Genomic DNA, 23,626 nt, shown 5'->3' with positions numbered 1-23,626 from the left:
TGGAAAGAAAGAACCATCTCACTCGGGACTTCTTTTTCTTAAGCCCATGGAATGAATCCCCTTACCAAGTTTAACAGATACTCTCAAAAGACAGAGTGGTTTTTAAAGGTACTAAGAGAGATTGCTGGGAGTCACTGTTTTTGGACAAAGCGGCTGGGGTGCCTGTTTTCTTTCTTGGAGAAAGGATACTTTGAAATTGCAGAACCACTTCCTGTAGAGGAATACAAAAAGTGATTTGGGGCAGGGGTACACTAGGCCCTACAGGTCATCTTCCGTCACTTTATAAGTTGTCGTGGTGGTGGCCTGCGGGAGAGAGGGCTTTCAATTTTCTGTTTTTTTCCTCACTCTCCCTTGAGACAACCTAGTAGGAAACTAATTTCTCTCTTTTCAACCAGTGGATTTACAAGTCACTCTTTTCCTGAGAACTATCCGGCCAGGTGAGCGAAAAGAGAAAAAAGGCCTATAATCAGACTGTGCCATTTTGCTCAAATTTGGTTCTTAACTCAAAGTTAGCCCACTGAAACATTGTCCAAAATCTGCTCTTCTTAAACTATTAATAATATGTTAAAGATTGTCACCATCTTTGACTTTTTAAAAGTTTCAATAGAACAAATAAACCCCGCATTTTAGGAAAGGGGGAGGACTGCTTCCCGCTAGTGAGAAATAAACACACACACACACACACACACATATATACAAAGGCAGGCAGCTTTTAAAACTGTTTTGAAAGAAAAAACTTCATTGACTATTTGAACTAGGATTCCAACAGAAATACACGTTAATGCAAAGTGTGAATATAGCATAATGAATGTTTAAAAATAAACTAAGCATGCCACAAATTTTAACAAGAATTGCTAATTTATTGACTCTTCAGTGGCATTTGGTATGGATTATCTCATTTTAGGAATTTCAGTATTTTAGGAATATGTGTGTGACCTCATAGCCCTGGTTTTAACAGGAAAAGGTTTTCTCCAGTTTGGAGGAATTGTGGTTACTGTTTTTTTTTTTTTTTTTTTTTTTTTTTTTTTTTTTTTTTTTCTTTTTGCGGTATGTGGGCCTCTCACTGCTGTGGCCTCTCCCGTTGCGGAGCACAGGCTCTAGACGCGCAGGCCCAGCGGCCACGGCTCACGGGCCCAGCCGCTCCGCGGCATGCGGGATCCTCCCAGACCGGGGCACGAACCCGTATCCCCTGCATCGGCAGGCGGACTCTCAACCACTGCGCCACCAGGGAGGCCCTGTGGTTACTGTTTTTAAGTCTTACTTTTTTTCTAGCCACACCCTGTCCAGGTAAATCTAACAGGGGAGGCGAGTTCCTCTCCCACCTCAGCACTGGTGTGAACTGGAGCCCACTCTGTCTGGACCACCTTCTATCACCACACTGAATGCAGACCACTTCTGGTGCTCTCCTGCAGGGCACATACCTGCTCCACGATGGCAGGTGACACTGATTATCACTAAGATGACATTTCCCTGCAGTCTAAGGAGAAGGGGAATCCTTGACTCCGCCCATCGTGACCCACTGTGCTGGGCCAAAGACCGCATGAACTGAGCCCATGCCCTGGATCGTGGGCAATGTGGAAACCCAGGAGCTTTTCCCTCGCGAGGAACAACTGGCCTCAGCCCCGGGCAGAGCTGGTGTGAGAACAGACAGGAAGGAGGGCAGTCCCCACCAGAGTTACCTGCATCAGTAGAAGCTGTCAGCTGGGAAGGCTTGCAAAAAGCATTGTCAGCCTCACGACACGGGGAAGCAGCCAAATCAATCTTGGAGCTTCTGAACAGAGGCGTCCAAGGACAGCGTCCTGGGAGCACTGCCCGTACTTCCTTTGAGGTAAGAGAGAAGTCACTGCCTTTTTCAGCTGAGCCCCGGGCAGAGGAGCTGCCCATGGAGTCCACAGTGCCCTTCGACAATGATGTCTCCGCCATGGAGTCCCCAAGAGATAACGGTGAAGGGCCCAAGGGAGAGGCAGCGTCCCAGGCAACACGGCTCTCTCTGTTCCCCACTGCTGGCACCTGGAGGGGCGAGTCCTGCAGCTGTTGCTGCACACACTGGGGGTTAATCCAGGCAGCTCTGTGCCTCGTAAACCTGATGTCTGATGCGCAAGAGAGGTGGTCCGTGTCCAGGAGGCTGGGCGAACCATCAATGTCGCCAGGGTCATTGCTGATTCCTTCCCAGGGGTCCACAGGAGAGTCCTGCTGGCCCGCAGACTGTGACACCATCTTCGAGGCTCAGGGCTGGTGTGAATTCCCTTGTGCTGTTGGATCAGGACCTTGAACTCACCACGTGGTCAGCTAGAGGGCTGGGGAGCTTACCTGCAATGAGCAAGAACATTCATGATAAACAAGGGCTCGATCATATTGTTAATTCCAAATTCTTTTAAGGAAGCAAAGAAACAAGAAATAAAGTTTGTACTTCGCCCTATACAACACAGTAAGTTCTTCTTGGATTTAAAAGGAAAACATTAATAAATGAATCAGCCATAAAACTAGAAGCAAACGTAAGGGATATGACATTGGGATAGGAAAGGGGTTTCAAAGCATAAAAATATTATTTTTATACCAGGATAAAGTCGTACAAGGATACCGCTGATTAAAAAAACAGGTCAAAATGTAAAACATCCATGCAGTATTCCAATAAAATTAAATGTCAGACTCAAAATGGAATGCCATCTGGAAGTAAAGACACATTTTCATAGTTTCTTATTTGTATTTAGTTTGTGTTTGTATTTCAACAAAGTAGGCAAGTGGCATGTGAAACTGAGAACAACCAATAGCACCAAAAACTTTTGTTTTGTATAACTTTACATGAGCCTGTAATACTTACTTAGATTATAACAGCAATACGAATGTATGATTAGCTTATAATATCTAAAGACCACACTACCAACCTAGACTCTGTCTTTAAAATGGTCTGCTCACTTTTCAGCTCCGTTTTTAGCTTTAGTAAATTAGGTAGTGATTACAATGTTGAGAGCCACACAAATGAGAAGCGCCCTCGTCACTAATTACAGGCCCAGCATGTGTCTTCCTAATGGTCTCCCACTGTCCTTCACGTTGTAAAGCTCCAAACAGCCTTCAACAGCCAAAGCAAGGTTGGCAGGGGGAAGGTTTAGAGATGGAGGTGTCTGCTTGGGCACTGACCCTAAAGGAAGGGTGAAATCCACGGGCACACTGCAGTGAGCCTCCGACTTTGGTCCTCATAAAGTTCCAGGGCTTTGGGCTTCCCTGGTGGCACAGTGGTTGAGAGTCCGCCTGCCGATGCAGGGGACACGGGTTCGTGCCCCGATCCGCGAAGATCCCACATGCCGCGGAGCAGCTGGGCCCGTGAGCCACGGCCGCTGAGCCTGCACGTCTGGAACCTGTGCTCCGCAACGGGAGAGGCTACAACAGTGAGAGGCCCGCGTACCCCACAAAAAAAAAAAAAAAAAAAGTTCCAGGGCTTTAAACACCATCATTATGTATAGGCAGTTCCCACATGGATCCCTATTCCTGACCTCCCCTGAACTCTGGGCTAGTGTATCTTACTGCTTATTTGACGTTTGTCCAGAAGGCATCACAACCTGATATATCCAAAATAGACATTGATTTTTCCCCCAAAATCTGCTCCTGCCTGGTTTTCCCCATCTCAGCACCCCCCTAGCTGCTGAAGCTCCGAATGTAGGAGTCAGTACTGACCCTACCTTCCCAGGCTCTCCATCTTTAACCTACCAGCAAGCTTATATCTACAGCCACCACCCTAGTGTAAGTCAGCATCTTCTCCCCCTGGACCTCCCGCCATCTTCCCAATGGTCTCTGTGCTTCCACTCTCACCTATTTATAATCAAGTTATTCAGAGACATCTTTTATAAACCTAAATCATTCCCCTAATCGACCCCCTCCCCATAGCTTCCCATCAAATCTGGAATAAAATCCAAAATCCTTACCTTGTCCTGCAGACCTCTCTCGCCTGTCCAACCTCCGGAAGTCCCAGCCACGCAGCAAACTCTTGAGTCCCATACCCTCTCGCCCACTCTCTGGGCCCCGTTGTAATCTCTCTGCTTGGACCACTCTTCCCTCAAGTGATCACACATCTGGCTCCTTCCTTTCTTATGCGTGCCTGGGTTTATGAATGACTTCCTCAAAGAAGTCTTTCCTAACTACCTCTCTTAACGTAGTTCCCTGGTTACGCCTTCTCACATCACTTCGCTTAATTTTCATCACAGTAGTTCTCACTTCCTGATACTTCCTGTCATCTCTGTCCACCCCCTAGACTAGAAGCTCCAGGACAGCAGGGGCCTTGTCTAAAAGTGGCAGATGGGGGCTCAATAAAAGTTGCAGACTGAATGAATAAATCCAACAAAGTGGAAATAAAGTCACGGGTAGAGGAAAGACTTCTGTGGTCGATACAACTGCTCTATTATGGTAGCAGACTTACTCATCCAGGGATGGAAGTGAATCAATGTTTCCTAAAGATACAAAATTTTTCTCACCCAATGCTTACAAATAGACCAAAAGAAGGTAATGTGGAAACTGGGTTTTCTTTCTTTTTTTTTTTTTTTTCCCGGTACGCAGGCCTCTCACTGTTGTGGCCTCTCCCGTTGCGGAGCACAGGCTCTGGACGCGCAGGCTCAGCGGCCATGGCTCACAGGCCCAGCCGCTCCGCGGCATCTGGGATCTTCCCAGACCAGGGCACGAACCCGTGTCCCCTGCATCGGCAGGAGGACTCTCAACCACTGCGCCACCAGGGAAGCCCTGGGTTTTCTTGATTTGTGGATCCTCCATGGTAGGTCATAGTTTTTGGAGTGATGTAGGACATCTGTGTATATATATCATCCTGAGAACACGGCACAAGCTCCAAATCACCAGTCACAAAATATCACAGGATTTGGTGAGAACGGCCAGCACTCACTACCTGAAGTGTTTCACCTTCCTCCTCCCGACCTCAAATCTCACTTTGTGCCCCAATTTCTCTTTGTCGTACATCTTTTCCTCTCCAGTAATTTCGAGTGTTATAATTCCCAAAAAACCCACTCATGACTATGGTTTTATAAAATGCCAAAACCACAGAAGCCTGGAGTAAAATGTGAAGCAGTGTCACTGCACCAAGCCCCCACCAATCCTACTTCTTTCCCAGAAATAACATCGTCAACCATTTTATTCCATCCAGACCTTTTTCTATGAATTAACATAAATATGTCAGATTAGAAGATGTCTTTTCTTTTTTATATACACACGAGATCACACTAAACATACTCTAAACATACCTTCTTTTTCTCTCAGCAACATGTCTTGAGGGTATATATTCTTTTTTAAATTAATTAATTAATTAATTATAGCTGTGTTGGGTCTTCATTGCTGCGTGAGAGCTTTCTCTATTTGCAGCAAGCAGAGGCTACTCTTCGTTGCGGTGCACGGGAGGTGGCTTCTCCTGTTGCGGAGCACAGGCTCTAGGCAGGCAGGCTTCAGTAGCTGCAGCACATGGGCTCAGTAGTTGTGGCTCGTGGGCTCTAGAGTGCAGGCTCAGTAGTTGTGGCGCACGGGCTTAGCTGCTCTGCAGCATGTGGGATCTTCCCGGACCAGGGCTCGAACCCGTGTCCCCTGCATTGGCAGGCAGATTCTTAACCACTGCGCCACCAGGGAAGTCCCATTGAGGGTGTATATTCTTCATCTTAACTATTTTATCACTTTTTATGGTACAAATGTATCATAAGTTCTTAGCCAGACTCCTATTGATGAAACTTCTCAGTTTTTCACTATTATAAAATATACAGCAATGAACATCTTCATTCATGTTGCTTTTGATTGATTTTCTTTTACTAGATCTTTTCTTTCACTAGTGCCACTTTTAGTTCTGAGTCCATAGCCCATGATAATCTCACTATTTCCAGGAGAATGAAGCTATGTCAGTCACGTTTTATTCTCAATTTTCTGCACATCATATCTGGTTTTGTGTGTGAGAGATGATTACAGATATGAAATTATATTAAAAACACACAACCTCAAACAAATGGTAAGCAGTAGTGATACCTGTGTTTTTATAAACAGTTTAAAGTTAATAAGTCAAAGAGAATGACGTTATTTATGAGCCTCCCAGATACGGAATCAACTGCACTGAGCAAAAACAGACTTCCTTATAGAAAGTAATTTTCAGAAGCAGGTGCTTGTTCTACTTCCTTCTAGAAAGATGTTCTTGCTTCATACAAATAGCCAGCAGGTGCTGGCTTTTGCCAGGTTATAGAATAAGAACATTTTAGAGCTGGAATAGGCCCACAGAAAGTCAAAGCCATATCTAAGGTCACAGCTGGGTAGTGGCAGAGAAAGGATGACAAGCCAGGTTGGACACTCATTAGGGAGCGTGAGTTTCTCTGACATGCAGACTGACACAGAGGAGACAGCAATGATTGGAGATAAAGTCCAGACCCTGGAGGTGAGAGATCATCTCCATTTCTTGATCTTTGGGGCAACAGATAATTCAGGAGGTACCAAGATATGGTTGCTGGTTGTGTTGCTTATTGCCACGTTGCTTGTAGTCTGTTATTCAATGAAACCAATATTTATTGAGCGTCTACTACATGACTGGCAGTGCTTTTGTTCTGGTAGCACTGGGGTAACCGTGGTGACTGAAATAAGTTTCCTGCCCTCCAGTAGCTTACATTCTGGTGGAGGGGAGACAGGGACTAAACACATTCATAAATTTCAGGCACTGGCAGCAGGTAACATGGATCTAAGGAATGCTTGGCATCTTCTCAAAGTCCTTCCCACTGTCACAAATGAGCTCCCTTGAATCAGAGATGCTTAGGTGCAAAGATAAAATCAATTTCCAAATACATTTTAAAGGAAGAGAAAGCCAGTTGCAAAGCTTACTGTCATTTCTATTGAGATTTTCCTACTGAAGGTAAACACAGGCCAGATTACTAGTTAACACATGTGCAGCAGCAAAAGCCCTAGACAAAGGAAAGACTCCAGGACTCGACCCGCAACACCCCAAGTCATTCTGGAAGGTCCCTGAGCACTGGAGTCATTGGTCCCATTGAGAATGACTGCATTACTAGGGCCACTGCTGAGGTATAGTGTCCGCTGCCAAGATGCAACCTTTGCAAGAGGGGCGGATGACTCACCGTGAACCTCTATAGAGACCTGCAAGTCAAAAGTCTTGCAGACCATAAGCAGCCAGCATTTTGATGGTAGCGAGGAGACGTCTTTAGTCCCTAATACCCCTAAGAATCTTAAGGGTACTCCAGGGCTAGGAGCAAGCATGTCAGGTTTAGGATTTAGGATTTTCTCTGCCTCAGCACTAGTACCTGAATACATAACTGGAAGCATCAAAGACTCATCTTAAATGTTACCTTCTCTGTGAGGCCTCCCTGGTCACCCTACAAATAATGGCAACTGCCCCTCCCCCATAGTTCCTCTCCCCCTTTGCAGCTATCTTTCTCTCCTTCCTCCTCAGCACTGGCCCTCATTTCATTTAACCTCAGTGACTAACACCCACTAGAATGTAAAATCTTTGAGGGCATTTAAAAAACTTTTAATTTCCTTCACTGATTTGTCCCTAGTATCTAGAACAGGGGCATATCACAGGTACTCAATAAATATATTGAGTATATGAATAAAAGAATGAACAAACCAACTAACAGTACCTAAGTACGGTTATAATGGTTATTTCTGTTGCCCAAGAACAGACGTCACCCTGGAGAAGAAACTGGAGATCACGACCTAAAATATCTGCCAACCATTTCCTTAGAATAAAGGGTGTTAGAGAAATCACAAACAAGAGTTGAGGGTGAAAGGACAAATTCATTTCCCTCAGTTTTATGGTGTCGTACTGAGCATGCCAGGTAACAGACAAAAGCAAGCCAAGAATGAACTGATCTTTAACCAGAGCCTGGGAGCTCTTTGGTTAACACAGTCCCCAGGACCTCTTCCCATCTTTCTGTATCTACTTCCCTTCATGCTTTGACTTTAAGCCAAGGCTAGTATCCCCCAAGGATGTCTACAGACTCAAGCGATCACAGATCACACAGAAACGTTTAAGATGCCCAATAATGTAACGCCATAGCTTCCATGACAGTGGCCAGGAATCAGGGTAAGCTGCAGTTTTGAGACAGCTGCACCTTTACTGCACATGTGCTGAAGGCTGTGTGCTCATACGAAAAGCACCAGGAAGGAAACAGTGCCACACCGCAGTGGTGGCTGGTGGCATCACAGGACTCCTCTCCGTCCAAGGCAACCTTTGGCAACGACCCTTAATGTTGAAGGTCTGTTGTCAGAAGGACACAGAGGAAGGACAGAAAGCAGGATGGGGTGGGAAGGGGAAGACCCAGCCAGGGAAACGGTCAAGGAAACCCAGATGTTTGCCTAAGAAAACTGCAGGGTTGCACGAGATGCACAAATGACTAACTTCCTGTGGTCACTGCATCTGCCACACTTACCACTCTCGCTCTGCACAATGAGAATTTATGATGTTTCACGTGCTATTAGGCCAATTGGGGAACTGAGATGCAGACCTTTAGGGGACTTGCCCAAAGTCTCACCATTAGTCATCAGCAGAAGTAGAATAAAAATAAAAGTCCAACACCTGATCCCAAACTCCTTCCCCTGGTATCTACATGTTCCATTTGGGCGGAAATTAGCCGGATATTTTCAATTTCTTTAGCAAAGTAATTTTAAGAATTTCTCCATCAGAATTGTCATAAAGCATGGGATTAATAACCACACAGCTACATATATTTGATCCCATGCCTTTAGAACAGTTGTCCCCAGAATTTTATATGACTTCCTACTTGTAAAAAAAAAAAATTTGCCTTTACATCTCCAATATAGGACTATTTACTTATAAACCTTACATATATACAGATATTCTAATACATTGTATAATTATAAAGCATCATTGAAAAGATGCAAGAACATAGCATTTTGTTCTTGTTTTCCAATGAATCATCTTGTACCCTAAAGGTACATAACTTCCACTTTGGGGACCACTGCTCAAGTAATGCTTTACTCAAAAATCAATAACAGGGGCTTCCCTGGTGGCACAGTGGTTAAGAATCCTCCTGCCAATGCAGGGGACACGCGTTCAAGCCGAGGTCCAGGAAGATCCCATGTGCCATGGAGCAACTGAGGCCATGCACCACAACTACTGAGCCTGTGCTCTAGAGCCTGCAAGCCACAACTACTGAGCCCGTGAACCACAACTACTGGAGCCCGCGCACCTAGAGCCCGTGCTCTGCAACAAGAGAAGCCACCGCAGTGAGAAGCCCACACACCGTAACGAAGAGTAACCCCTTCTCGCCGCAACTAGAGAAAGCCCGCTCATAGCAGCGAAGACCCAACGCAGCCAAAATATAATTTAAAAAAAAGAAACAACAAAAAACATCAATAACAAAAAAGACTTATACATGAATATAATTAGATAACTAAATAAGACTTAGAAAAATATTAATACAAAAATTTACCCAAAGTAAGGGTGGGTACCTGCACTTGAAATATAGCTAGATTCCCATATTTGGGCACAATAAAACGGGGAGCCGTATTGCTGATAGAAAACAGTCTGACAGTTCCTCAGACTGGTTCAACATCCAGTTACCATTTGAACAAGCAATTCCACTCCTGGCTATATACCCAAGAGAAATGAAAGTATATGTTACCACAAAAGCTTATACATGAATTTAAAAAATCAAGATGTAATTGACATACGGCCCTGTATAAGTTGAAGGTTTACAGCATAATGATTTGATTTACATACACTGTGAAGCAATTATCACAGTATGTTTAGTGAACATCCATCCTCTCATATAGGTACAAAATTAAAGAAATAGAAAAAAACGTTTTTTCTTCTGATGAGAACACTTAGAATTTACTCTCAACAATTTTCATAGATAACACACAGAAGTGTTAATTATATTAATCATGTGGTATATTACATCGCCAGCACTTATTTGTTTTATAGTTGGAAGTCTGTACCTTTTGACTGTCTTCATCCAATCCCCCTCCCCTCCCCTCCCCTCCCCCTCCAACCTCATCACTGGCAACCACAAGTCTGATCTATTTCTCTATAAATTTGTTTGGTTTCTTTTTTTTTGCGGTACTCGGGCCTCTCACTGTTGTGGCCTCTCCCGTTGCGGAGCACAGGCTCCAGACGCGCAGGCTCAGCGGCCATGGCTCACGGGCCCAGCCGCTCCTTGGCATGTGGGATCCTCCCAGACCGGGGCACGAACCCATGTCCCCTTCATCGGCAGGCGGACTCTCAACCACTGCGCCACCAGGGAAGCCCAATTTGTTTGTTTTTGAAGTATAATTGACCTACAACACTATGTTAGTTCCTGTTACAAAACAGTGATTTGATGTTTCTATACCTACATGAATGTTAATGGCAGTATTATTCGTAATAGCTAAAAAGTGGAAACAACCCAAATGTTCATCGATTGAAAAATGAATAAACAAAGTACACTACAGCCATATAATGTAATATTATTCAGCCCTAATAAGAAGGGAAGTACTAATGCATGCTACAACATGGATGAGCCCTGAAAACATCCTACTAAGTGAAAGAAGCCAGTGACAAAAATATTTCTTATGTATTTATTTATTTATGAATGAATGAAATGTCCAGAATAGGCAAATCCATAGGACAGAAAGCAGACTAGCAGTTGCTTTGGGGGATGGGAAGACAAGGGTTAACAGGTAAAAGGTATCTTTTTGAGGTTCTAAATGTTCTCAAACCAACTGTGGGAATTCTGGCACATACCTGTGAAGACACTAAAACCACTGGATTGTACACTTTAATTGGGTGAATTCTACATTATGTCAATTCTATCTCAGTCTCAATAATGCTGTTGAAAAAATGAAATGGGCCAAGTACCCATCTCCCTTCAAAAAGGTCTGGGAAGACTATAGAGCACTGGTATTTCGTGTGCCACAGGGATCAAAGGAGCACAAGCTGTAAGTCAGGCTGAGAACAAAAGCACTGAAAGCTGAAAGGGGAAAAAGAGAGTAGATAAAGGGAGTACGGAATAAATGTGCCTAAAGTAGGCGTGGAGAAGGGAGAGAGTAAGTAGAAGTGAAAATGCCATGACTGAACTATGTAGGAAAAAAAAAAAAAACCCAAGGGAAAGTAAGGACAATACCATCGGCATGATGGCTGAATAACGGGGCACCGATTGTCTACACTGAGGGCTCCAAGCATCCACCCTTATCTTTACACAAGCACCACAGGGGAGGTTCTACTGGTGCCAATTTAGATATGGGAAAACAAAGTCAAAGAGCTTAAGTATCATGGTCATGTTTGGTTAAGTGCCTATCTTTTAGAAATACATACAGGAGGATTTAGAAATAATTGATAGAATTTCTTGAATTTGCTTTAAAATAAAACAGTGCCAGTGGGGGGATATGGATGAAACACAACTGGCCACGTTGATCATTGTTGAAGGTGGGAGAAGGGCACATGGACTGTTCTCTCTACTTAATGGTTGAAATTTTCCATAAGAAAATTCCCAAGTTAAAAAAACAACCTTCAACATGTGCTATATCTGTCTGTGTGTCCCTAAGTTACCTCTCTGACCTCCTTATCTACCTCTATACCCCTCTGCAACCCTACACCACTATACCCCTTTACACCCCTACACCCTTCTATCCCCCTGTCTTACTCAAATTTACCTTTGGGTTGAGAATTTCCCTATCACCCTGTTAAAAACTGCATCCCTACAAGTATACCCTATCCCCATTTACTGCCTTTTTTTTTTCTTTTTTTTTTTTTTGGCGGCATGCGGGCCTCTCACTGTTGTGGCCTCTCCCGTTGCGGAGCACAGGCTCCGGACGCGCAGGCTCAGTGGCCATGGCTCGTGGGCTCAGCCGCTCCGTGGCATGTGGGATCTTCCCGACGGGGGCACGAACCTGTGTCCCTTGCATCGGCAGGTGGACTCTCAACCACTGTGCCACCAGGGAAGCCCCTGCCTTTTTTTTTTTTTTTGCCACACTGCACAGCATGTGGGATCTTAGTTCCCTGACCAGGGATTGAACCCATGCTCCCTGCAGTGGAAGCATGGAGTCTTAACCACTGGGCCACCAAGGAAGTACCTGCCCTGTTTCTTTTTCCATAGCACTCATCCTCTGAGAGCACTCATCATCATCAGTTCATTAGTAACACTTAGGTGGCATTTACTATGTGCCTGACACTGTTCTAAGCTTTCTACACACACACACACACACACACACCTGATCCTCCTAACAACCTATGAGGTAGGTATGACAACACTGTCTGTATTTTACAGATGAGAAACCGCGGCATGGTTAGTCAATGGAGCCAGTTTCCCACCCAGGTAGTCTCGCTCCAAATCCACATTCTTACCTACAACAGCACAGGGGTGAAGGGAAGACCTTTAACTAGCACAGATCCAAACATCACTCCAGATAATCAAAATTCACTAAGTGTGGACTGGCTGCTGTAAGCCTGGCCACATCAGTAACACTGACACGGTTACCTCCCTCAGCCCAAATCTCCATCAAGACCACAGTCTAAATTAAGAGTGAGAACCTCCCCCCAAAAAGATTTTACATAGGTCACAGGACAGTTCAAATGATTTGACAACTGAACCGTATTGTTTAAAATACCCTTAATATAAGCATATACAGAAGTTCAAGTTTCCTCACCTACCAGATTTAAACTGTCTGTCCCAAAAGCTGTATTCTAAGAACAATTTCCAAACAAAGAAAGAGAGGATAGGGAAATAACTTACATATATTTTCAGGACTCAGTTGTTTTCTGACCCACTATAGCTTGTTGGAATAAAAGGATGTAGAATGTAAGGATTAAAAAACAAACAGGGGCTTCCCTGGTGGCGCAGTGGTTGAGAGTCCGCCTGCCGATGCCGGGGACACGGGTTCGTGCCCCAATCTGGGAGGATCCCACATGCCGCGGAGTGGCTGGGCCCGTGAGCCATGGCCGCTGGGCCTGCGCGTCCGGAGCCTGTGCTCCGCAACGGGAGAGGCCACGACAGTGAGAGGCCCACATACCGCAAAAAAAAAACAAACAAACAGGGGCTTCCCTGGTGGCGCAGTGGTTGAGAATCTGTCTGCTAATGCAGGGGACACGGGTTCGAGCCCTGGTCTGGGAGGATCCCACATGCCACGAAGCAACTAGGCCCGTGAGCCACAACTACTGAGCCTGCACGTCTGGAGTCTGTGCTCTGCAACAAGAGAGGCTGCGATAGTGAGAAGCCCGCGCACCGCGATGAAGAGTGGCCCCCACTTGCCACAACTAGAGAAAGCCCTCACACAGAAACGAAGACCCAACACAGCAAAAATAAATTAATTAATTAATAAACTCCTACCCCCAACATCTTGTTTAAAAAAAAACAAATAAACAAAAAAACCCTCCACCCTCCAATTTTCATCACCTGAACTCAACCAGAGAAAAGCATGTGCTGGCTGTGAGTGTTATTCAATGTTACTTGCCAGAAAAACTTTGAGGTCTAATTTGCATTTATCTCTTTTAATAAATGTAATGCTAAGGATCCAAGAACAGAACTCAAGAATTTTTTAAAACAATTTTCAAACATAATTGTTGGGTAAATCACATTGTGTGTAGTCTCCTCCAGCTTCTACTCATTTGCCACCTGCCAGCCTACTGTTAACCAATGACAAAAACACTTTGAAACTTCCCTTTACATGCTGAGAAGTATTTCTTTCACAGTTCACGCTCCATGTTCAGGTGAGAAATAAAGCGTTCGCTCAATTTGGGATTATTATCACTATTTTGTGGATGAGAAAACCAAGGCTCAGAAAAAAGAAGTAAAGACCACACAGCAACTTGGCAGCAAGCTCAGGGTCCTGAATCCCTGCTCCAGAGCCCTTAGTCTCGCTACTGACTGCCTGTATGTGTGGGAGAAAACCCAGCGCAGAAGTTAAGAAACAAACACAAGAATACCAATCAAATGTAATTGTTATGCCAATCTGAGAGAAATTCCTCACTACTAGCTGTGTGACCTTGGGCAAGGCACTCAACGTCTCTGTGTTTCAGTTTCTTTCCAGACTTTTTTTTTTTTTTTTTTTTGCGGTACACGGGCCTCTCACTGTTGTGGCCTCTCCCGCTGCGGAGCACAGGCTCCGGACGCGCAGGCTCAGCGGCCATGGCTTACGGGCCTAGCCGCTCCGCGGCATGTGGGATCTTTCAGACCGGGGCACGAACCCGTGTCCCCTGCATTGGCAGGCGGACTCTCAACCACTGCGCCACCAGGGAAGCCCTCTTTACAGACTTTTGTGAGAACTAAATGGACTGTAACATGAATATCGGAGTCTGGCACACAATAGTCTATAAAAGTTAGCTTTATTATCACCCTTTGTGTTATTTTATAAAGTATTAGACAATATAGTTTTTTAAAAATACATTTATTTATTTATTCATATATTTAATTTTTGGCTGCATTGGGTCTTCGCTGCTGCACGCGGGCTTTCTCTAGTTGCAGTGAGCGGGGGATACTCTTTGTTGCGGGGCGCAGGCTTCTCATTGTGGTGGCTTCTCTTCTTGCAGAGCACAGGCTCTAGGCGTGCGGGCTTCAGTAGTTGTGGCACACGGGCTTCAGTAGTTATGGCTCGTGGGCTCTAGAGTGCAGGCTCAGTAGTTGTGGCACACGGGCTTAGTTGCTCCGCGGCATGTGGGATCTTCCAGGACCAGGGCTCGAACCCGTGTCCTCTGCATTGGCAGGCGGATTCTTAACCACTGCACCACCAGGGAAGCCCCTAGACAATCTAGTTTTATTTCCCAATCTCTTAAATGAGTCATCTTTCAACTTCTTTTAGTTAAAATGGAAATGCCAGTCAGAGGTCTTGTTTGGTATCATGAAAAGATACAATATGACATACAGCCTCTAGTATTGCTCACTTTTATAGCCTCTGGAAGGCTGGACACGCTTATCTCAAATGGACTGCTTAAATTTTAACAGTAACACAACCAAACATGCGAATCTCTCCTTTCAGTATTAGATATATGAATCCAAATTCAGTAATAAGAGAAACTATTCTAACTTGTCCTTGCTAATATGTGCCATGATTTGTGTGGGAAACATTTCCGGAGCTCTTTACTTAGCTTCCTCTAAAAGCATTCGAATTAAAATGCTTATACTTGGATGTCTATCTTTGGCCCTGACAGAATTTTCCCCGCGTCAGAAAACAAGAACTCCAACTTCAGAAAGCCAACAATGTTTTCGGAGCTAAACCTGTTCTCCTGAAGAACATGCCCAATCAAATCTAACCCCCCAGCCGCTCCAGCAAAGACTTTCAACTTTCTTGCACTGTCCGAGCACCTCCCCCGCTTTGTACCCGCCCTAAAGAAGCTGATGAACAAGGCAAAGTTCCTGTCCCCTGATGTCACACTGTGCTGGGAAGTTTCATGACGGCTGTGCCGTGAAAAGGGACTGCAACAAGAGATTGAGAAACAGACACATCTCGCCCCTCTGACAGGTAACCAGGAAAACGCCCGCACTGCCGCGAAGTTCCTGCCTTAACTCGGCTATGAGCAAGGTTCCGTTGGTGTCCAGGAAAAAGGTGTGGGCAAGGCTTCCCTGGTGGCGCAGTGGTTGAGAGTCCGCCTGCCAATGCAGGGGACACGGGTTCGTGCCCCCGTCCGGGAAGATCCCACATGCCGTGGAGCAGCTGGGCCCGTGAGCCATGGCCGCTGAGCCTGCTCGTCCGGAGCCTGTGCTCCGCAACGGGATAGGCCACGACAGTGAGAGGCCCGCGTACCGCAAAAAAAAAAAAAAAAAAAAAAAAAAAAGGTGTGGGCAGCAATGCTTAATTTGCACAAACCACACTTTATGCTTTTCAAAATACCACCCTCCAATTCTCTTCCAAACCACCCAGTGAGGTGGGGCAGGAACCATCCCCACGCTTCTCACACAAGCAAACTGAAGCTCAACGAGGTTCCTGACTTGCTGAGACCTCCCTGCTATTCGGCCTCAGGACAGGGTCTAAGAAACCCAGGTCCACCGACCCTCAGTCCTTTGCACTTTGCCTGCACATCTTCAATGTAAAGTTCCTTCCAAATTGCACTGGCGTAACACAGGGCAGCTCTTGAATATCCCCCTTCCTTTGAGTCTTCGTTCCCATTAAGGCTAAAGAACCCCTCTTCTGAAGGCGCTCTACCTTCTCCAAGCCGACAGCATCAATTTCGCAGGAGGTCGGTAGCAAACCTCCCGCGCGGCCACGGGCAGGCGGGCTGAGGGTGAAACGCAGCATCCGCTTTCCCCGCTGCAATCTCAGCAGGTGGATGTCACACCTGGCGCCCGGACGAAACCTCGCGCGGCGCTTTCGCACTCTAACCTAGTTCAGTTAAGCAGCCAAAAGTTGCTTGCCACCAGGTTTGGGCGTGTTAGGCGGCTGCTCCTCCGCAGACCTTCGCCTGCTGTGCGGGCGCTTTTGGTGGAACCGGGAAAAGCCACCGAGTCCGGAGCCCAGCGTCCGGGACCACGCAGGGCGCAGGATTCGCGCTTACTGAGAGTCGCCCTGCGCAAAAGTGTCTGGTGATCCGGCTCCTGCGCCCCTCCGGACCCAAGCCGAGCACAGGGTCATCCCCACCCTCACCCCCTGCAAGGCAACTCCACAAAAATCCGCCACGCTTACCCAGATGCCCCCTCCTACCTTCTCCCGGGCGCGGGGAGGGCGGGACTCTGCACTGCCCTGACCTACCTTGGGGTCCCCCGAGTCTCCGCTCTGCGCTCGCCTATCTGGCGTCCCTCCCCCTCTCCCCGCACCTCCCGCAGCTCTCGCGTCCCCGGCCCCGCCCCGCTCAACCAAGCGGCGGAAAACCATGTGGCGCGGCGTCTCCTCTCTGGCGCGGCTCCGAGCCGCGTTGCGCAGTCACTGCGCCCCCCAGCGGCCGAGAGAAGGAGCGAGGAGGGGGAAGCGGCGCCCTGACGCCGCCACCCCCATCTCCCCGCGCCAACCAAAAAATCCGGGGCTCCGGCCGCAATCCGAGAAGCTCCCCAGGGAAGCGAAGCGCCACTCCCCGGCCTGCTGCTCGCGGGGAGACGCCAAAAGAGGCGAGCTGGAAGCCACTCGGGCCCCCTGCGCTCCCCCCGACACCGGGCCCTGGGTGATGCGGGCTGGGGACCGCCGGAGCAGCTGTGCTCCCTTCTCCCTCGGTTCCCTCCGGAAATCCCACCCTACCCCTCGCTGGGGGCCCAGATGGAACCGCGCTTTCCGGGGTCGAAACGAGATAATCACACACCTGGCGGTCTTAGATGTCCAACCCCAAAGCTCAAAGCGTTGGTCTTTAGCGTCAGTGCTATTGCCTGAAATGATGATCTTCCTTAGTAATTTGGATTCAAGTCTGCACTGCAATCAATGGGCCCAACAAGGGACCTGCAACTTACCCGGAGCGCGAGCCGCGTCTTTCTGACCTCAGCGGGCTGCTTCCCGCGGAACCCCACTCCGAGGACGCCACCGCCAGCATTCGTCCAACCTAATCGTCCTTGTCCGCCTGCAGCGAGGGTTTGGAAACCCACCACAGCTGTGCCGCGCAGAGCACGCAGATCGCGGTGGAGGCTGGCGAGAAGCAGCCAACAAATACAGAAAGTTTTCACAAATAGAAACCTAAGCCCTGACAGTACGGCTGAGTGCACGGCGTCCCTCGGCCCCTAGGGAGCTTCAGCGCGCTCCAGCAGCGCCCTAACGTCTCTAGGGGAAAGAATCTCCCAGTTACCTGCTCCGGTAACAACACGCAGGTGAGCCAGTCCTGGCCCTTCTGCTCGGTAAAAGCAAACCCGCACCGCAATCCTTTTGGTTCCTTGGCTTTGTCCTTTGTCACTTCCAGGAACATGGAAGTGACATTGTGGAACCATGTCAGAGGTTTTTTTGGCTTTATTTGCCGGGGGTCTCTCTGAAACATCCCCCTCCTTGGCGCAGCCTGGCGTGGAGTTAGTTAAGGGGCGGCGCCGCGTAGACGCTGCTTCTTCAGGTGAAGACCAGGATCACAAGCCAGGTGAACGCTAGCTGTCGATCACCCGCTTCCGTTGAGGGCAGCCGGTGTGGAGCCTAGATTGGCTTAGACCTGAAAGAGCTCTGGACATTTGGGGTTCTGTCTCAGGAATTCAAGTCTGCTGAAGGCCGACTGGGAAGGGCTTACACTAAACTAGATCAAGAAAGAAAAGGGCATGGGATGTGTGCTAACGTTTGCCGAGTCTCTGCTATGTGCCAGGTACTTTTCCTGATTGTTTTCAGCAGTCGTATCAACATCCCCGAGAATAACAAATCATTTACTCCCATTTCACAGAGGAGGGATCTGTGGCTTAGAAAGGTTAAGTCACTTGCCCAAGGTCACACAGCCAGGAAGTAGCACGATCAGGCTTTGAAAGCAGATGTATCTAACACAAAACCCCATGTCCAGTTGCCACTGTGCCACTAGCAAGACACAGAGGAAGAAGGAAATGACACAGAAGGGGCCAAGCCAGAGCCTTTTTAAGGAATATTTAAAGGAGGAATCAGTAGGAAGCTGAGAGAAAGAATCTTAAAACAAGGGTAAATGTCATGCAAAGTACATCAGAGTCTACTAGTCAAAATCAAACAAACAAAAAAAAAACAACAACAACAAAACTGAGTAGGTGCTAGACTGGGCAGAGTCTCAGGCAAGAAAAGCATTCTTGTAGGGAGACTAGGAGATTTTGGACCAAGACGGTAAGGTTTGGTCAGTTCCCTCTGAAGCCACTTTGAAATCATCTTTACTAACAGGTAAAGAGGTAAATAGCCTGGCCTATGCACTGTTGTGTGGGGCATCCTATAAATTTGAACGTACACATTCCACATCTAATCACAGATAAAGGCAGCCCACATTCTGGAGGAGTATCTCTAGAATTAAGAAAATTTGAGGACAGATTTTTCAAATTAGGAATACTCACTGGAAATCTGCCCTGACCCCTCAGGGATCTGGAAGTAGAATTTTCCAGTCACTAAATGCTGAGGGATAGGCTTTCCAAGACTGCCTTATTGATTGGTCAGTCCTGAAAAAAATCACAGATAATTACAAACCAAGAACCATGCAGGACAAGCAGAGGCAAGTTTTATTTTTCATGGGGAAGGTCATCTGCCGGGTCACAGTGCCCTCCAGGCCCCAGGTCTCAAGGGCAGTGAGAGCAAGTACCAGGAACAACTTAGCGCTTCAGCCAGCAGGGCTCCCGCCCAGCACCCGCTGGTCACACACAAAGCTCCTTTGTGACCGGGACGGCCTTGTAGGAGACTAGAAGCCTGGCAGCTGCCTGTCCAAACCCAGCCAGGCTGCACAAGAAGTTATTTGTGCCAGGAGCAGAGATGCGACCCTGCTTTTGAGCTCAGCTGACAGAGCCAGCAAATGGGAAATCAGCTTCTGGGTAGAGCAGGAAGGAACTGAGCTGAGATGAACAGCAGAATGAGTTTCAAGAAGGTGCCTAATGGTATGGTCACCATGCAGACGTGCAGGGAAGGAGGGACCCTCCTGTGTGGGAGGGAAGCCAGGACACGCGCCAGGGAGCGGAAGAGCCAAGGGAAGCTGCATTTGGCTTGTCTCCATTTCTTTTCTTCCTGTCTGTCTGTCTGTCTGAGAGATACCCACTTGAGGAAGCTAGAATAGGCAAATTCATGGAGACAGAAAATAGAATAGAGGGTACCAGGTCCTGGAGGAGGGAAAATGGGGAGTTGTTTCATGCGTACAGAGTATCTGTTTAGGATGCTGAGAAAGTTCTGGATATGGATAGTGGTGATGGTTGCACATTACTGCAAATGTACTAAATGCCACTGAATTATATTCTTAAAAAATGTTTAAAATAGTGTTATGTATATTTACCATAATGAAATATATATGTATTTTATTATAATGAATACATATGTACGTGTTGAAAATCTACTATCACGATGTGATACTTCTTTGGAGTAAAAGCCCAAGTGAAAGCATGATGCTAAGAGAGGGGCCCCGACCTCTAGGGATTAGTTTCTTAAATTTTAATAAATCTTGCTCTCTTTTGCTTTCCTTTAGGGGTGTCAGAGACCAGCTTTTGGGAAGGAAGAAGAGTTTTGCCATTTTACTATTTGCTTCTGCTGTGATAGGTAGCCTGGGGTTTGTTAGTGGCATGCTCAGAGATACCACGCCCTGAAAGAGCCTCTTTACCTGTAAGAGACAGAGGCAGTTAAAACAAAGGGATTGTGGCCCCAGGTGAAAATACTCTTTGCTTCAAGGAATACCAGGCATGACAGTCCCACAGCTTCAGGCAAACCCCGATCCCCAGGGTCAGCCTGTTCCATGGAGATGTCAGGATGAGGGGCCTGTGCCCTCGGCCTGACAGATAATGAGTAAATATTGTCCTCTAGTTCCCCTTCTCTCTCTCTTCATCACACAATTTCTGCTTTTCCTTTTTGAAGATGCTCTCAGCTGGACGAGTAGAACCAGAAGCTGCACCTGTTCTCTGGTCCCTTTTCGTGATGAAAAATGTGGTATGCACAAAAATCTGAGGTCTCGCATGAGTGCAATTGTAAACAGTTATCTGCGTTAGAACTAAAAATATTGAGTTGTTTGTATTCTGTCTTGCCCACTAGATTATGGACCCAGAGGACCTTACTTATTTTTGAATTCCTTCCCCCATGATGCCTCCTCCCCAGGACCTAGTTCTGTACTTCATATGTTTTAGGTGTTTCATTAAAATTCCAACTGTTCATGTGGCTTGTGGGGTGTGATTTGAATGCCATCCTACAAAAGAGGAAGACATTCAGCTAAGATTAGCCCATGTCTGGGGACAGTGAGTGTGTCCAAAGTTCAGTGTCTTAGTCAACATTTAAAGTGTTCTTTACTGTGGTCTCAACCCAATTTCCAGTCTCTTCTTTCACCCCTGCCTCAATTACTCTGAGATCCACAATGGCCCACCAACTGCTCTGGGAGAATTCTTCATATTTTCCTACCTTTGTAACTCAAGCCATTAACCACGTCTTATATTTCTCACACCTGCTTCCCAGAGCTGACCCTTCAGTGTTTCATGCCTGACATTTCATTAGTTTCTGTGGGAGCCTTCTTTTCCACATGGACGGTTTGATAAGGAAAGGCCGAAACACCTAAATAAAATCCTGTATGGCTGGTATTGAATTTTTCTCCAAAATTCTGTTACCATAACAAAGTTACATTATTTTTCTAAATTTTTTTTCTAAATTAAATTAAGTTTAACTTGGTATCTCTACTTGAATAAGTGGCAAGAAATATCTGTCATGTGTTAAGAGAGCCTTGCTCCCTCCCTAGATTTTCTCAAGAGCCCAGATGCTTACGTAACGTCCAAGGAAAGGTTTCTGGTCTTTGTTCCATCACGGTCACTGCATGATTCTCATTGTCGAAGTCTATTAATCTGGGAAGTTCCATCCCTCTGTGCCAAACGTGGTTGCAAGGATCCTTCGCCAAGCTCTTAGGGATGCATTTACTCAGCATCCAAATGTCCCTTCAGAGAGTCTGACCCTCTCTCACAGGTCCTCTCTGTCCTTCCTATCAAAAATTAAAAAATAAAAGTAAAAATAAAAAGAATCTCTTTTCCTTAGCTCCTACTTGAAGAAGCTACTTCCCACTCAGGCAACTCCTGCCTTTTTGCTTATCGTATGACAAAATCACAATTAAACCAAATACAAAAATCTCTTACCTCTGACCTGGGGGACTCAAAGCCCTGCTGGCCCTTTCCAGGGAGGTAAGAGAAAAGTGGTCTCATTCATTCAGATTTTTTCTGCAAAGCAGTAAGAACAAAACAACTGAGTTTCTTAAGAAATGATTTTGCCACATGAAATTTAAAAATTAAAAAAATTTAACATGCCAGTACAATGAATACCAGTGGATGAATGGAAGTTACGTCTCTATAACATAGATGGATCCAACCAACAACTTCTCTCTCACTGATTCATTTCAGCAGCCATTAAAATCATTCAGCTTTATTTGATGTCCTGATTTCATGCTCTCCAAGCTATCTTCTATTTAAAAATTGATTTTCTGTGTCAGTTTGCCTACAGGGAAATGAGATGCTGACCAGCCAATATGGGCATTCCCACCTACTCCATTTCCCCAGAGTTATATTTCTCACAGTAAATAGTAATAAATTATCATTCTTGCTTATATATAAATCTCCAGTGAGTTTCATCAGATTAAATCAGATCCTGGGGGCTTCCCTGGTGGCGCAGTGGTTGAGAGTCTGCCTGCTGATGCAGGGGACGCGAGTTCGTGTCCCGGTCCGGGAGGATCCCACATGCCGCGCAGCGGCTGGGCCCGTGAGCCATGGCCGCTGAGCCTGCATGTCTGGAGCCTGTGCTCAGCACCGGGAGAGGCCACAACAGTGAGGCCTGCGTACAGCAAAAAAAAAAAAAAAAAAATCAGATCCTATGATAGAGAGAACAGTGGTCCCCTAAAGATGTCCACATCCTAATCCCCAGAACCTGTAGTTATGTTATGTTGCATAGCGAGGGGGAATTTAGGCTGCAGATAGAAATAAGGCTGCTGATCAGCTGACTTGGATGATTCCCCATGGGCCCATTGTAATCACAAGCCTCCTTATAAGTAAAAAAGGGAGGCAGGAGAGTCAAAGTGATGCAAGCGACAAAGATTCAACCAGCCATCGCAGGCTTTGAAGATGAAAGGAGGCCATGAGCCAAAGAATTGCAGGCAAGATCTAGAAGCTGGGAGAGACAGGAAATGGATACTTCCCCGGAGCCTCCAGAAGGAATGTAGCCCAGCTGACACCTTGATTTTAACCCCGTGAGACCCATTTTAGACTTCTGACCCCCCAAACTGTGCAATAACAAGTTTGTATTGTTTTAGGCCACTAAATTCTTAATATTGTGAATCAGCAATTGGAGACTGCTACAGCTCTATGATAGGGAATTGTTACTGCTATAGTACAGACCGCAAGAGACTGAGTGATTTTATTTATTTATTTATTTTTAAATTTATTTGTTTATTTATGGCTGTGTTGGGTCTTCGTTTCTGTGCGAGAGCTTTCTCTAGTTGCGGCGAGCGGGGGCCACTCTTCATCGCGGTGTGTGGGCCTCTCACTGTCGCGGCCTCTCATCGCGGAGCACAGGCTCCAGACGCGCAGGCTCAGTAGTTGTGGCTCATGGGCCCAGTTGCTCCGCGGCATGTGGGATCTTCCCGGACCGGGGCTCGAAGCCGTGTCCCCTGCATTGGCAGGCAGATTCTCAACCACTGCGCCACCAGGGAAGCCCGAGACTCAGTGATTTTGATTGCACTGATGAAATGCAGTTCCTGGAGCTGCAGTCTCGCATCCATGCCAAATGGGTTCCTGCACTCCCCTGAAAAATCTCAATTTTTTTCCCTCTCTCTGATCAACAAAGTGCTCTGAACATAAAATAGGCCCTTAAAAATATTTGTTGAATCAATGAGTTTTTGGCCAAATATAGAGACGGTGAGCCATAACTGGTGTATTATTGATAGTCTGAAAACTTTAAGGCTTAACCATCTCTCTCTCTATAACTAGTTGTGAGTGAATGCCTCTATTATCAAGAAATTGGTAGTTAAATTATATGGACTTGAAGTAACAGAGAATTTGGGATGAGAATACCCAGCTCTCTTTTCCACTTACAGGGAAAATGTGAATTCAATTTAAAAATCAATGCTTAGTCTTAGCCTTGGGTAGTAACTTCCCTCCTGCAAGAG

General features: G+C 46.4%; 1 protein-coding gene across 3 annotated transcripts in view; it reads right to left on the bottom strand.

Annotated features, from left to right (window-relative positions):
• Nucleotides 1-17,762, bottom strand: part of RUBCNL (rubicon like autophagy enhancer) — a 42,865-nt gene extending 25,103 nt beyond the window's left edge. The window contains exons 1-2 of one of the 3 annotated variants that reach the window (XM_081214568.1): nucleotides 17,343-17,762; nucleotides 1,680-2,310 (exon numbers count right to left, since the gene is read on the bottom strand). In XM_081214568.1, coding sequence (XP_081070694.1) covers nucleotides 1,680-2,217 — 538 coding nt within the window. In that variant the 5' untranslated portion in view covers nucleotides 2,218-2,310; nucleotides 17,343-17,762. Of the gene's footprint in view, nucleotides 1-1,679; nucleotides 2,439-3,920; nucleotides 4,498-17,342 lie in introns of those variants that run through there. The other 2 variants (XM_081214567.1, XM_081214569.1) reach the window with 2 other exon arrangements.
• Between the last annotated feature and the right edge of the window lie 5,864 nt (nucleotides 17,763-23,626).

The sequence above is a fragment of the Mesoplodon bidens genome, assembly GCF_964165515.1.
Source record: "Mesoplodon bidens genome assembly, chromosome: 17".
NCBI lineage: Eukaryota > Metazoa > Chordata > Mammalia > Artiodactyla > Ziphiidae > Mesoplodon > Mesoplodon bidens.
Note: the sequence above shows the minus strand (reverse complement) of the source record. Positions and strands in the feature narration are given on the sequence as shown.